Source organism: Cetorhinus maximus, chromosome 11 (genome assembly GCF_964194155.1).
Source record: "Cetorhinus maximus chromosome 11, sCetMax3.hap1.1, whole genome shotgun sequence".
Lineage (NCBI taxonomy): Eukaryota > Metazoa > Chordata > Chondrichthyes > Lamniformes > Cetorhinidae > Cetorhinus > Cetorhinus maximus.
Genome location: NC_135889.1, coordinates 93,381,048 through 93,396,696, shown reverse-complemented (window position 1 = coordinate 93,396,696; position 15,649 = coordinate 93,381,048). Strand labels below are relative to the sequence as shown.

Below are 15,649 nucleotides of genomic sequence, written 5' to 3'. Positions count from 1 at the left end.
CGTGCTGGGTCATCGGAGCACATTGGTGTGATTACACGCTGATGTGTTTCACAACTGTACATAAGCGATGTGCACCTGGTGAGCTGCACTTCGCTTAGGACTTAGAGGTTTGTTTGCCTACCTGGCTTCGGGCAGCACTCACAATCATCAGTGCCAGGCTTCACAGGCAGCACCACATCACTTTTAGAGGGGCTCACAGGGTCGCTACCTTTTTAACAGCTGTAGGGCTAAGGCTTGCTTGGGGAAGGGGGAGGAGTGGCCACAGGCAAGGGAAGAGACTGTAGGGCGAGGGTTGCACTGGGGAAGGGGAGTATCCCAGGGCATGTGTGGGGTCACATGTTGATCTGTGCAAGTGGCCTCAAGATGCTGAGGAGCCAGTCTCCAGAGGAGATGAGGCCAGATGGAGATGTGAGGGTGTGTCTGAGAGAGTGAATAGTGACGTTCCCTGAGCTGGCAGTGAGTGAGATGCCAGTGAATGTGTGATGGGCTTGTGAGTGTGTGAGTTTAGAGCGATGAAATGGTTGCCTTACCCTGGTGGCATGGATGAGATCATTCATCCTCTTTCCACACTGGATGGCCAACCTCTTCTGTGCAGCATTGGCACTGACCACCACTGCCACTGCCTTCCAAGCCAGTGTGGTGAGATTTCTGGACCTCCTGCGGCCAGAGCGGGGGGTTGGAGGACATCATGGCAGGTCTCCAAAAAGCACTCCAATGATGGGTCATGGAACTTCTCTTGGTTTTTAGGGCAATGTCTTCACTGGAGCAGTCCTGGGCTTCAAGTGTTGACAACTGTGTGGGTGGCTGCAGTTTAGATATGGCACCCGGAGTGAGGTAAAGGTGAGGTAACAACATGGTGGACAATTCAGGGCTCACCGCCAGTAAGACAACATGTTTCATGTGGCTACATAATTAATGAGGCAGAATTAGGACAATATAGTGTGAAAAGCCGCCATTGCGGCCACCGGGTAAAATGTCTTTTTTCCTGTTACCGTTACCGCACTTAGTGTAAATGTGGGATGATTCCACCATAAGTATGCTTGTGTAGTAAGACAGAATGTAGCTTCATGTATGTACAAATCTAATTTATATGTCTCAGTTCTTAATAGCAATTGACAAATGGACTCGTCAGATGAAATTAGCAAGATGTTAGTTTAACTGCTAACTTTACTAGTGAAGGAACTGGTGGTAATTATTTAACTGACCCCTGTGCATCTGGTTGTGCAATGAACAAATCCATGTTTCCTGGTTCTGAATACTTTCATTGGAATAGATTTTCCGGTTTTATAAATGCCCCAATTTTATGTAGTATCTCATTTTATCCAGTACTTACATCGAGTGCTGGATGAGCAGAAATTCTCTCCAATTAAATATCGGAAAGGCTTACTCTGTTCCCTAAGCTACCAGCTCCATCCTTCCCCCTGGAAACTGACTAAGCCACTTTGTGAGCCCAAGCTGAGCTTCCAACCTTATATACGCTTTTCACTAAGACTGTCTATTTTCTCTTCCATAACAACACCCCACTTTGCCCTGCCTCAGCTCATCTGCTGCTGTCTTTGTCACCTCTCGGCTGAACTACTCCAATGCATTCTTGGCTGGTCTCTCACATTCACCCCTCTGTAAATTTGAGATCATCCAAAACTTTGCTACCCATGTCTTAACTCACACTAAGTCCCATTCATCTATCTTTCTATGCTCGCTGACCTACATTGGTTCCCAGTAAAGCAACATATTGATTTTAAAATTCTCATCCTTGTTTACAAATCCCTCCATAGCCTGTCCCTATCTTTGTAATCTTCTCGAACCCCACAACATTCTGAAATATCTATGCTCTTCTATCTGTGTCCTGTGCATCCCTGATTTTAATCATTCCACTACTAGTGACCATGTCTGCAGCAGTTGTCTGGGACCTAGGCTCTGGAAATCCCACCCATACCTCTCCACCTCGCTATCCTCCATTAAGGCACTCCTTAAAACTCAAATTAATACTTGTATGAAATTAGTAAGATGAGTTAGATTCATGTAAGAATTTGATTATAGTGCAAATCCAAGATCATACTTCTTGCATTTTTTTTAAAGTTAGGCATGCCGAGAGCCCTTGGGATGTGCATGAACTTTAATTAGGTGGGCTGTCACAAATCTTCAGTGTAACTAAGGTGGCACATCTGCACTAAGTACCAAAACATTGAGCCTATGCAGCAGAGGATCTATGTACTGAAGAAGTAACTAGTCATACTCCACAGTACAAGAAAGGATGAGGGGTTTCTGCATTGCACCCTCCAGGGTGTGGTCACCAAAAAGGCAACGCTCGACAAATCAAAATACAAGGATAATGAAGAATGGAGAGAATGGAGAGAAACAAGTGTCAACCTGTAAGGGCAGAGGGATACACTTCTTACGTTGGGAACCCATAAATTACTGAAACTATTCAATAGTATGAGGTAGACAGTAACTCAGGTGATTGGTCCTGAGTAGCACAGTGATGTAAGGAGCCACTCAAGAGGCAGATGGACTATAAGAATAAGAGAGTGGTCTTAGTGGGAGATTCTACAGTAAAGGCTATGTGTAGCCTTTTTTGCAATTGGCACCAGGTGCCAGGGAGAAGAAAATCACAAAAAATATTGAAGGAAAAGGAGGGAGAGCAGAGAAAATCTGCAGTCCAATGACACAGACATAAGTAGCCGTGAGATCTTCCAAATGGAGTTCGAAGTCTTGCCGAGGGAGTTTAAAGAATTCATATCTATAAAAGAATCACAGCATGCTTGCAGCATAGAGAGAGGCAATTCAGCCTGTCGTCTCTGTGCTGGCTTTCTGAAGGGGCAATTCACCTAGTGCCACGACCATCCCCCCACCCAGCCCCCCCTCCCCCCCGCGCCCCCAAACCCATCTTCGCCCAGTATTCCTGCACATTCTTCCTTTTCAGATAATAATCCAATCTCTCCTTAAATGCCTCAATTGAATCTACTCCAGCACACTCTCAGGTAGAGATTCCAGATTCTAACCACTCGCTGCATGAAAAAAAAAATTCCTCATGTCGCCATTGGTTCTTTTGCCAATTTCCTTAAGTCTGTGCCTTTTATTCTTGATCCTTCCACCATTGGGAACAGTTTCTCCCTATTTATTATGTCCAGACCTCTCATGACTTTGAATATCTTTATCAAATCTATTCTCAACCTTCTCTTCTCCAAGGAAAACAGTCCCAAATTCTCCAGTCTATCTGCATGACTGAAGTTCTACATCCCTGGAACAATTGTCATGAATCTTTTCTGCACCCTCTCTAATGCCTTCAGTTCCTTCCTAAAGTGTGGTGGACAGAACTGGACATAATACTCTAGTTGAGGCTGAACTAGTGTTCTATAAAAGTTTAACATAACTTCCTTGCTTTTGTTCTCTGTGTCCCTAATAATAAAGCCTAGGATGTTACATGCATTATTAACTGCGCTCTCAACCTGACTTGTCATCTTCAATGATTTATGAACATAAACAGCCAGGCCCCTCTGCTCTTGCATCTCCTTTAGAATTATACCCTTTATTTTATGTTGTCCCTCTGTATTTTTCCTACCAAAATGAATTGCTTCACACTTCTCTGCAATAAATTTCATCTGCCACTTGTCTGTCCATTCCACCATGCTATCTATGTCCTTTTGAAGTTCTGCACTCTCCTCATGGTTCACAATAATTCCAGCTTTTGATTCGGCCACAGATTTTGAAATTGTGCTCTGTAAACCAAAGTCTAGGTCATTAATATATATCAGGAAGGGCAGGCACCCTAACAACAACTCCTGGAGAACTCCATTACAAAGCTGCCTCCAGCCTAAAAACATCCACTAACCACTACTCTGTTTCCTGTCACCCAGCCAATTTTGTATCCATGTTGCTACTGTCCCTTCTACTCCATGAGCTATAAATTTGCATATGTCTGTTGTGCACAAGTCTGTTGTGCGGTGCTTTATCAAATGCCTTTTGGAAGTCCATGTACACCATATCAACAGAATTACCCTAATCAACCCTCTCTGTTACCTTATCAAACAACCCCAGCAAGTTAGTTAAACACGATTTTTCCTTAACAAATCCGTGCAGGCTTTCCTTAATTAACCTGCATTTTCCCAAGTGACTATTAATTTTGTTCTAAATTATCATTTCCAGAAGCTTCCCCACCAATGAGGTTAAACTGACTGTCCTGTAGTTGCTAGGGTTGGCTTTACAATCTTTTTGAACAAGGATGCAATTCCCCAGTCCTCTGGCACCACCCCGGCGTCTACGGAAGACTGGAAAGTTACGGTCAATGCCTCTGCAATTTTGACTTTCACTTCCCTCAGTCTCCTTGGATGCATCATCTGGTCCTGGTGCTTATCAACTTTAAGTGCAGAGAGCCTAACCAGTATCTCCTTCTTGTCAATTTTACACCCTTCAAGTGTCTAAATTACTTCCTTTTTCACCATGACCTGCTCATCATCTTGTTCCTTGGTAAAGACAGATGCAAATTATTTATTTTATACCTTAGTCATGCCTCCTGCCCCCATGTATTAATCCCATTTTTGGTCCCTAATCAGCTCCACTCTTCCTTTTACACGTTTTTACTGTTTATATGCCCAAAGAAGACTTTTGGATTGCCTTTTATTTTAACTGCCAGTTTCTTTTCATGCTCTCTCTTTGCATCTCGTATTTATTATTTTCAATTCCCCTCTGAAATGTCTATTATTCAGTCCAGCTCTTGGTTGTATTATGCAACTGACATCTGTCATAAGCATACTTTTTCTTCATCTTAAACCCTATAACTTATGTCATCCAGGGAACTCTGGATTTGTTTGCCCTACTTTTCCTCTTTGTGGGACTGTGCCTGAACTATCTTTTCTTTAAAGGCAACTCATTGTTCAGTTACAGTTTTGCCTGCCAGCCTTTGATTCCAATTCATCTGGGTCACATTCACTCTTATCACTATTGAAGTTGGCTTTCCCCGGTTAATTATTCTTATACTGGATTGTAGCTTGAAAGTTTCCATAGCAAGCCTAAACTTTATGATACAATGATCACTGTCACCCAAATGTTCCCCGACTGAAAACGGATCCACTCGACCCACCTTATTCCCAAGAACAAGATCTAGCAATGCTTCCTTTCTCATTGGACTGGAAACATACTGCTGTAGAAAATTTCCCTGAGCATACCCTGAAAACTAGGGACTCTTGCCCCTCTCTGCTTTTTACGCTACTACTATCCCAGTCTATTTTCAGATAATTAAAATCCCTTATTATAGCTACTCTATAACAGTTGCTTGGTAGTACAGAACTTGAATTTGCTGAAAAGAGAGACATGCTGGCGAAGCTTTTTGTCTTGCACTCATCAGGGCAAATGCAAGAATGCCAAATTTCAAACCATCACAACAATTTATAATGCAGAAGAAAAGGGGTGCTAATTGTATCACAGTATCACAGTATCCTTACAGTGCAGAAGGAGGAGGCCATTTGGTCCATCGAGTCTGCACTGGCTCTCTGAAAGAGCACCTAGTCCCACTCCCCTGCCTTATCCCCGTAACATTGCACATTCTCTCTTTTCAGGTAGCAATCCAATTCCCTTTTGAATACCTCAATCGAACCTGCCTCCAACACCCTTTTAGGAAGTTTGTTCCAGACTCCAACCACCCTCCGGGTGAAAATTATTTTCCTCTCATCGCATTTATTCCTTTTGCCAATTATTTTGAATCTGTGCCCTCTGGTTCTTGATGTCCTCGAGTGGGAACAGTTTCTCACTATTTACCCTGTCTATACCACTCAAGATCTTGAATACCTCTATCAAGTCTCCTCTCAGCCTTCTTTTCTCCAAGGAAAAATGGTTGGCAAGTCGAGTCTGATTGGCTGAGGCATTGCCATTGAGATATCAATGGGGAATTATAGGCTCCCCAAGCTTCCAGGTAACTCAAAAAGGTGCAAGGCTTGAACATATTCCTTTTGTTTGCAGAGAATGCGCCCCTGCATGTAAACATATAGAACCTTGGAGAAGTTACAGCACAGAAGGAGGCCATTCGGCCCATCTTGTCCATGCCAGCCCGAGGACACCCAGGTGCCCTTTCTAATTCCACCTTCCTGCATCCGGCCCATAGCTCTGCAGCTTACAACACTTAAGGTGCAGATCCAGGTGCTTTTTAAAAGAGTTTAATGTTTCTGCCTCTACCACTGACTTGGGCAGTGAATTCCAGACACCCACTATCTTCTGCGTAAAAAAGTTCTTCCTCATGTCCTCCCTACACCTTCTGCCACTTATCTTGAATCTATGTCACCTAGTTCTAGAATTCTCCATCAAGGGAAACAATTTTATCCTGTCCACTCTATCTATTCCCCTCATAATTTTGTACACCTCAATCAAGTCACCTCTCAGCCTTTTTTGTTCTAAGGAAAAATAACCCTAACCTATCCAATCTCTCCTTGTAGCTACACGTTTCTAACCCTGGCAACATTCTTGTAAACCTCCTCTGCACTCTCTCCAGAGCTATTATGTCCTTCCTGTAATGAAGTGACCAGAACTGCACGCAATACTCCAGTTGTGGCCTCACCAGTGTTTTATACAATTCCAACATTATATCCTTACTTTTATATTCTATACCTCTGCCAATGAAGGAGAGCATTCTATATGCCTTCTTCACAACCTTGCCTACTTGAACTGCTGCCTTCAGGGACCTGTGTACTTGCACGCCAATACCTCTCATTTCATTTACCCCTCTTAGTATATTCCCATTTATTTTGTGATCGCTGTAACTGTTTGATCTCCTTAAATGTATGACCTCACACTTCTCTGTGTTAAAATCCATCTGCCATTTTACTGCCCACTCTACCAACTCATCTATATTATTTTGGAGATTATGGCTATCCTATACACAATCCACTACTCGGCCAATCTTCATGTCATGTGCAAATTTCTCAATCGTGCCCCCCACGTTCATGTCCAATTCATTAATATATAATACAAACAACAAGGGTCCAAACACCGAGCCCTGTGGAACACCACTTGAGACAACTTTCCATTCACAAGGGCATCCATCGACCATTACCCTTTGTTTTCTGTTACAAAGCCAACCTTTTATCCAGTTTGCCACATTACCCTGAATCCCATGGGCTTTTACTTTCCTGATCAATCTATCATGTGGGACCTTGTCAAATGCCTTGCTAAGATCCATGTACACAACATCCACTGCACTACCTTCATCAACCCTTCTTGTCACTTCCTCAAAGAATTCAATCAAATGTGTGAGGCAAGACCCTCCTTTATCAAATCCATCCTGACCATCCCTGACTAGTTCATGCCTTTCCACATGACAGTTAATCCTATCTCTCAGGATTGATTCTACTAATTTGCTCACCACCGATGTAAGACTAACTGGCCTATAATTATTTGGCATTTTCTTTGATCCCTTTTTAACAATGTCACTTCTAGTGAGCCACATTATAAGTGCAACAGGTTACCTTAACTTGGTTGCTAGTGTAGCTATTAACACACTTAGGATTGCTCAGTAAGTGCTGCCCAATCACAGAATCATCTAACAGTGAACTTTTTGTTTTGGCTTTTGCAAGCACAGAGTCATTGTGTATGATTTGTACTCTTCCTATTAACCAAAGAACATGCTGTTTGATTCAGTCAGCCAATCATTGAGGCTTACAGCCTACATACGTGGCATTGCACTGGCACTGAAATTCATATATGATTTTGCTCAATTGTGTGGTAGGCAGAATGTTCAAATCTATAAATGTCCTATCCATAAAGCTCTTGACCTCATGGATGCACTGCAGTGACACCAGCTGCTGCTCAAGCTGCTGCAATAGAGAACACTTCCTGCACACTAAAGTGGCCCTCCTCAGTCAGTGCCTCACTGCCAACCTCTCATCCTCCAGCTACCAGGAGCTACAGTGTGGCCAATGTGCTGATTGACCTTAAAGCCCACCATAACAAGCACCTGCCAAGAGGCCCTTCACCTCTCCACCGGGAAAACATCGTGACTGGTTTGATGGAAATGACCAAGAGATACAGGACATAATCGAGTGTCAGTGCAAAGCTTTCACTGACTGGAAACTTCACTACACCTCAAGAGAAAAGCAGTGGGCCTACAGGCATCTGAAGGCAATGGTACAGCATAAAATCCATGACATAAAGAAATGGTGTGTAAAAGGAGTGTGGGAGGTCCACCAACTTGTGGACACCAATGACACGCACGGTTCCTCCAACGCAGTCAACACGATCAATGGCCCAATCACTTTAGGGTCCACTCTGCTGAGAGCCAAGCACAAGGGGGGAGCTCATCAAGGACAGGGAGGCAGTCAGTGCCCACTGGAGAGAACACTTTGAAGAGCGCCTCAACCCGACACTTTGTCTTTAATTCGAATGTTCTCAATTCCATTCCTCAATGCCCCATCTGCCTCGGTTTTGGCACCAATGCAGCCTGGAGCAAAATTGAAAAAGCTATTCGACAGCTGAAAAGCAACAAAGCCTCTGAAGCAGATGGAATCCCTACTGAATTCTCAAACACAGCAGTGATACACTCCTGGCACAGCTGCACAACTCATATTCCGTATCTGGGAAGAAGCGTGAATGCTGGGGGAACTCAGGGACATCGTGATGGGGACCATATTCAAGAAGGGTGCCAAGCCTGATTGCAGTAACTACAGAGGAGACTCCCTGCTGTCTGCCACAAGGAAGGTCACTGCAAGGATCCTCCTCAGTTGCCTCCACCCACTGGCCGGAGAGCTCCTTCCAGAGCGGCAGTGTGATTTTCGTCTATCGAGAGCCACCACAGACATAATCTTTACTGTCCAGCAAAACCTAGAAAAATGCAAGGAACAGTACCAACTGCTGTACATGGCCTTTCTCGACCCCATGAAAGCCTTTGACTCCATCAACAGTGAAAACTGATGGAGTATCCTCCCCAAATTTGACTGCCCTCAGAAATTCATTGCCATCCTCCAGCTACTTCATGATGACATGCAAGCCATGATCCTCAGCAACAGAACCATCACAGACCTCATCTCAGTGAAGACTGGGGTTAAACAAGGCTATGTCATTGTGTCAACCCTCTTCTCCATATTCCTCGCTGCAACATAGCCCTCACATTTAGCAAATTACCCACAGGCATGGAGATAATTTACAGGACAGACAGAAACTGTTCAACCTATGCCGCCTTCAATCCAAAACCAAGACCACTCCAATCTCAGTCAGTATGCAGATGACACTCATGTGTGGTCACTCAGAAACTGAGCTCCAGGTCATTGCCCAGTCATTTTCCAAAGCATATGAGAAAATGGGCCTTTCACTAAATACCCGGAAAACTAAAGTCCTCTTCCAAACAGCTCCCACAGCACAACACCCCCTCCCAATGATTAAGATCAATGATAGGATCCTGGAAAATGTGGAACATTTTCCATATCTTGGTAGCCTCCTCTCAATGAAAACAGATGTAGACGATGACATTTATCATTATCTCCAATGTGCCAGCAAAGCCTTCGGCCAGCTGAGGAAAAAGACATTTGAGGACCAGGATCTCAAACCTGAGACTAAGGTCATGGCTCATTGGGCAGCAGTGATTCCCACCCTCCTGCATGCTTTGGAGACTTGGACAACCTACAGCAGGACAATCAAAGCACTGGAGAGGTATCATCAGTGGTGCCTTTCCAAGATCTTCCAAACCTGGCAGCAAGAAATGTGGTCCAACAGCAGTGACCCCTCCCAAGCCAACATGCCCAGCATCGAGATGCTAATCATTCAATACTGACTCCGCTGGGCAGGACACTTCATTTGCATGCCTGACACTGGACTCCTGAAGCAACTGCTCTACTCAGAACTCAGTCATGGCAGGAGACTTACCAGGAGGACAGTGGAAATGTTTTATGGATGTCCTCAAGGCATCCCTGAAGGAATAAAATATCCCTGCTAAGCGATGGGAGTCCCTGGCATTTGACCAACAAAAATGGAGAAGGTTCATTCGGGATGGCACTGAAGACATAGAAAGACACCTTCAGGAGCACCCAGGGGTGAAGTCGAGGGATCAGAGAGAGTGCACAAACCTTCCAACAACTTACCTACCCAACTCTCCAAGCACCACCTGCCCCACATGTGGCAGAGTCTGCCCAACATACTTGGACTTATCAGCCAACTCAGAACTCTTCAAATGGAAATGGAAGCAAGTCATCCTCAATCCCAAGTGACTGCCTAAGAAAAAGGAGGAATGAGGTCAAAAGAGAGATAGGAGTTTAGCCCTAAATGGGTGAGATTTGGTTTGGTAGGCACAGGCTAGGGGAGGAAATTAGAAGAGGCAAGAGATGAAGAAGCTGGCTTAAGGAGCACAATAGGGCTGTGAGCAGCACACAAGATTGGAGCAGCATTCATGCTTGGTCGAACCAAGGCCAGTGAAAGTTCATCAAGGAGTTTTGAGTCAGTGGCAATGGGAAGCAAGTGAGTAGCAACAACGCAGGAAATGATTCAGCAGCATAACAGCAGAACCCAGCATAGGATGGGAAACAGCAGGAACCAGTCTGGTGTAAAGTGAAAAGTCCCCATCATGGAGCATAGGAACATAGGACTTAGGAGCAGAAGTAGGTCATTTGGCCCTTCAAGCCTGCTCCCCCATTCAATAAGATCATGACTGAACTGGTTGTGGCCTCAACTCCTCCTTCCTGTCTGTCACCCCATAGCCCTTGACTCGCTTCTCTTTCAAAATCTGTCTAACTCTGCCTTGAATATATTCAACGACCCATCCTCCACCGCTTTCTGGGGAAGAAAATTCCACAAACTATACGATCCTCTGAAAGGAAAAAAATTCTTCTCATCTCCGTCTCAAAAGAGAGACTTCTTATTTTTAAACTGTGACCCCTAGTTCTAGTTTCAAACTGTCTCAGCCGTCTCACTGTTCTGCTTGAGAACCAAGCGGATGAGCAATGTACAAATCAATGTGCTGGAATTTCCTCAATACAGCAAACATTTTCAAAAGGCAGTTGCAATTTCGCTTCATCAGAGGCGTCTCTATTCATTATCTTCAAAGACTTAAAAATTACCGGTACTTCATACCACATACAGCAACCTTTTTGCCACGCTGCATTTGAATACTTTTGTTCTAGGATCATGCTCCTTGCTATGTTAGCTGACAGCAACACTTTTGCCGTTTCTCAACACATATTATTGAATACATGTACCCACACTTACGATGTCAATGAACCACATAGGACTTTCTACATCCCCAAGTGTTGACCACAAGGGTTAAACAATACTGGGACAGCTAGAATCTGCACTGACACCCTTACAGTTTGATCTGATGTGTTACAACATCCACTCCTGATGAACTTCTGAAAAACGAGCTTGGCACTGCATTTGCTGGCAGCACCATCACAAAGTTGCAGAAAGTAAGTAAAATAACACAGGATCTAAAGCGTCAATTTATTTAACTTATAAACACAAATCTGGAAAGTACCTGCTCTGGCTCATTGGAATTCCCCAGTGTTGTACATGACCCTTGTCAGGCAGTTCAATTGTGGTTTTCTTATACTAAATTTGTTTGGTGCAGCACAGAGAATTTTTGGAACTGCAATGTGAAGACAAGCTCCACCAAATGCATAGAATACTGCACATTATCCTCGGATGTCCCTTATCACAGAATCACAGAATTGTTATGGCACAGAAGGAGGCCATTCAGCCCATTGTGTCTATGCCAGATCTCCAGATGAGCATCATGACTTAGTGCCATTCTCCTGCTTTATCCCCGTACCCTTGCACATTATTTCTATTCAAATAATCATCTAATGCCCTCTTGAATGCCTCAATTGAACCTGTCTCCACCACATATCCAGGCAGCACATTCCAGGCTCAAACCATTTGCTGTGCGAAAAAGTTTTTTCTCACACCACATTTGCCTCTTTTGCAAATCACTTTAAATTTTGTGCCCTCTCGTTCTCAATCCCTTGACAAATGGGAACTGTTCATCCCTATCTACTCCATCCAGCCCCCTCATGATTTTGAACACCTCCGTCAAATTTCCTCTTGGCCTTCTCCTCTCCAAGGAGAACAGTTCCAACTTCTCCCATCTATCTTCATAACTCAAGTTTCTCATCCCTGGAACCATTCTTGTAAATCTCTTTTGCACTCTCTCCAATGCGATCACATCCTTCCTATAGTGTGGCACACAGAACTGCACACAAAACTACAGCTGAGGTCTAACTAGTGTCTTATATAAGGTCAGCATAACCTCCTTGCTCTTGTACTTTATGTCCCTATTAATTAGGCCAGGATACTTTATGCTTTATTAACTGCTCTCTCCACCTGTCCTGCCACCTTCAATGATCTATGCACATATACACCCAGGTCTCTCTGCTCCCGCACACCTTTAAGAATTGTACTCTAGTTTTGTATCTTTTGGTTATAAACCTTCAACGGTTATAACATAGCTTTCCAGTTTTTATATGCTTAACTTCATTGTTATGATTTCCTGCTGTTCCCCTTCAGATATCTGGCAGGTTAATGCAATAATTCATGTGAAATACTGCAAATGCATGGTCATTAAATGTCTGCTCTCTCTTTCGTACCCATCACCTTGTCCTTGTCCATACAGCTTTGTCTTTATAGGAGCTACTTAACTAGCAATATTAATCTTTAATGACTCACCACTTTTTATGTATAAAAATTGGCATGGTTACTCAAGCTAGTCTGGTTGCTTCTTGGCTCAATTCTTATTAAGCCTGCAATTTTGATATTGATCTCAATCACAATCTCTGCTGAATGTGAATCATCATATCACTGTAAATTCAAAACATTACATTAAATGGTTAAAAGTAGGGAAATAAAATATGCAACATAAAAGATAGAACAGCCATTTCATTAAATTCATTGCAGTCTGGTAAAATAAGTGGCCCTTGACACGTTCTTGGCTGATGTCAGCACAACAGCCTCGAGCTAGGAAAGGCCCAAATTAATGGTTGGAGTGGGTGTGGGAAATAAATAACAACCCCTTCCTACAATTCCTTTGCCTAATTTTGAAAAGTTATTGATTGTGGGATGGAGGAAACAAATTGAGTGTTTTAGATAAAACATCATCTATCCTAGTGTTCAGGATTCTAGAAATCAGGCATTAATCTTAGCAGAAGGTCTTCCATTCCAAATTAGAGTTGGTCAACTAGACCTGTTTCAGCTATAAGCAAATGTTTTAAACCGTTTTACATTAAAGCGCATGTCTCTTGGCTTTCACTACTTATAGCCTCTTAATCCAATAAGATATTATTACAGCTTTAGGTATCAGATCCGGCTATCTGGAAACCGGAGTTGTCTGAAAACGGGACAGTTTTATAAGCTGCCATGCATGGATTTTGACTGTCATTAAATAAGTGTAATAACTTACTGGGACAATTCTACGAGGTGCTACTGTAATCAGTGAGGTGGAGCACATGACTAGTTTTCGGCTTCACAAGTTGGGCTTTTCCTGTGCTACCCTTGACCTCACCCAGAAACTTATTCACTTTATTTCATGTGTCTCCAATTAATTTAGGGGGAGATGGTGACATAGTGGTAATGTTACTAGACTAGTAATGTACAGGCCCAGGCTAATGCCCTGGGGATATGGGTTCAAATCCCACCACAGCAGTTGGTGGAATTTAAATTCAATTAATAAATCTGGAATTGAAAACTAGGCCAGGATTTTCCAGTGTCTCCATGGTGGGTCCCTCCACGGTGGGGCTGGCGAGCCATTGAAATCTCCGTTCACAATGGCAGGAACAGAAGATCCTGCCAGCATGAGGGGCTGGAAAATTCCAGCCATAGTCTCAGTAATGGTGACCATGAAACTATCGCCAATTGTTGTAAAAACCTATCTGGTTCACTAATGACCTTTAGGGAAGGAAATCTGCCGCCCTTACCTGGTCTGGCCTATATGTGACTCCAGACCCACAGCAATGTGGTTGACTCTTTACTGCCATCTGAAATGGCTTTGCAAGCTATTCAGTTCAAGGGAACTTAGAGGTGGGCAACAAATGCTGCCCTTGCCAGTGACGCCCACATCACATGAAAGAATACATTTTTTTAAAAATTGAGTTAAGGTTCTGAATTTTTCCTCCGAAATACAGCAAGATCTGAAATCCAGCATGGCCTTGGTCCCAAGGGTGCTGGGTTTGTGACACTGTAACTGTGTGGAATTCTTTAAAAAAATAGGTGATAAGCTGAATTAATCTATTGATTATTTTACAATTTATCGATGGCAAATTTGCCAGTTACAGATTTAAACCAACTTAATGACAGCCTTTTTGATTTATTCTTACCTGTACAAGACCTTTCCTCCCATGTTTGTTCAGGGCAATTTTCCTGGTTTTCTAATGCCTGAACAATCACAGCTCTGGAACGGGTTTGGCGACCAGTAGTTTCAAATCTCTTTCCATCTAGGCAGATCAGCTGGCATGAACTCCATGATGACCATTCGGTTAGGTGGCAGTCACCTGGTGGTTGCAATCCAGTATTTCAGTAACAAGAATGCCCAGATCCAAAATGTATAACGATTACTCATGCACTGAATTAGCCATTTACACATTTGTAGCAATATTAATTGTACATAACAATTATACACTCCTTGTTTTCAGTGAAATAGATCAGCCATTGTTTAATAGTGTGATAGATTGATGGAATACTAAAAATTCTCTGGAGAAAAATAACCTCATAATACTAAATTCATGGCTTAATTGACTCTTTGTATGTAAAATAATCAACATGGAGTTGGGGCGAGGGAAGAAATTTCAAAGCAGGAATAGCTGAAAAAACTTGGATTTGTATAACACTTTTGAAAACATTCCAAAGCACTTTACAGCCATTGCAGTATAAAGCACAGTCATTGTGGTAAGACAAAAATGTGGCAGCCAACATGCTGACAGCAAGGTCCCACAAACCGTAATGTATATCCTGAACAAACTGCGCTTTCTCAGTGATGTTGGTCGCGGGATAAATATTAGACAGGACACTAGGGATAAATCTTGTGCAGTTCTTCTAGATAGTGTCATGGGATCATTTACATCCACGTGAGAGGAGAGAGTTTGCCATTTCATCTGAAAGACAGCACCTCTGTCATTGCAGCACTCAGGCAGTACAAGCTCTGTCAGCTTACATTTTGTGCTCAAGAAAGTTTAGATGAGTTCACAAATGCACATAATTCATTTTGGTCACAATTGCAATATTTGGAGACTAGCGATTAGTTGGAGAATAGAAAGTACTGGTTTACGGCTAACAGCAAGTACACTTATCCCTCATGGTGGGGGGTTTAGCTACATAGCTCAGCTCTGGAACTTTGCATCAACATACAGTGGCAGGTCCATTCTCTCTTGTCTGTGAGGAAATAATATTCCATTCCCCAATGACAATTAATACTAGCTTAAGTATTCAGTATATAAATTTCAAGAAAGTTTCAAGTGACTATCCACTGGAGTTTAGACCAGAAATTTAGCCACTGCTAGTGAGTCAGATGGTGCAAAGTAGTTGATTGGAACCCGTGTGCCAGTATGAAAATTGACCTGAAACATTGCCGTGGATTTTCATCCTTAAGGCAAGTAGCGGGGGTTGGGAAAGTTCCCAGCTTGGCCTGCCCGCCTCGGGAGAAAGTGCCCACAAAGGTGGGATTTACATTTTGTGGGGGGGGTCGGGTGCAGACTGG

General features: G+C 43.2%; 1 protein-coding gene across 1 annotated transcript in view; it reads right to left on the bottom strand.

Moving 5' to 3' along the window:
- Nucleotides 1-15,649, bottom strand: part of thsd7ba (thrombospondin, type I, domain containing 7Ba) — a 976,108-nt gene that overhangs the window by 31,914 nt on the left and 928,545 nt on the right. Inside the window, exon 23 of the mRNA XM_078552479.1 lies at nt 14,274-14,447. Coding sequence (XP_078408605.1) covers nt 14,274-14,447 — 174 coding nt within the window. The remainder of the gene's footprint in view (nt 1-14,273; nt 14,448-15,649) is intronic.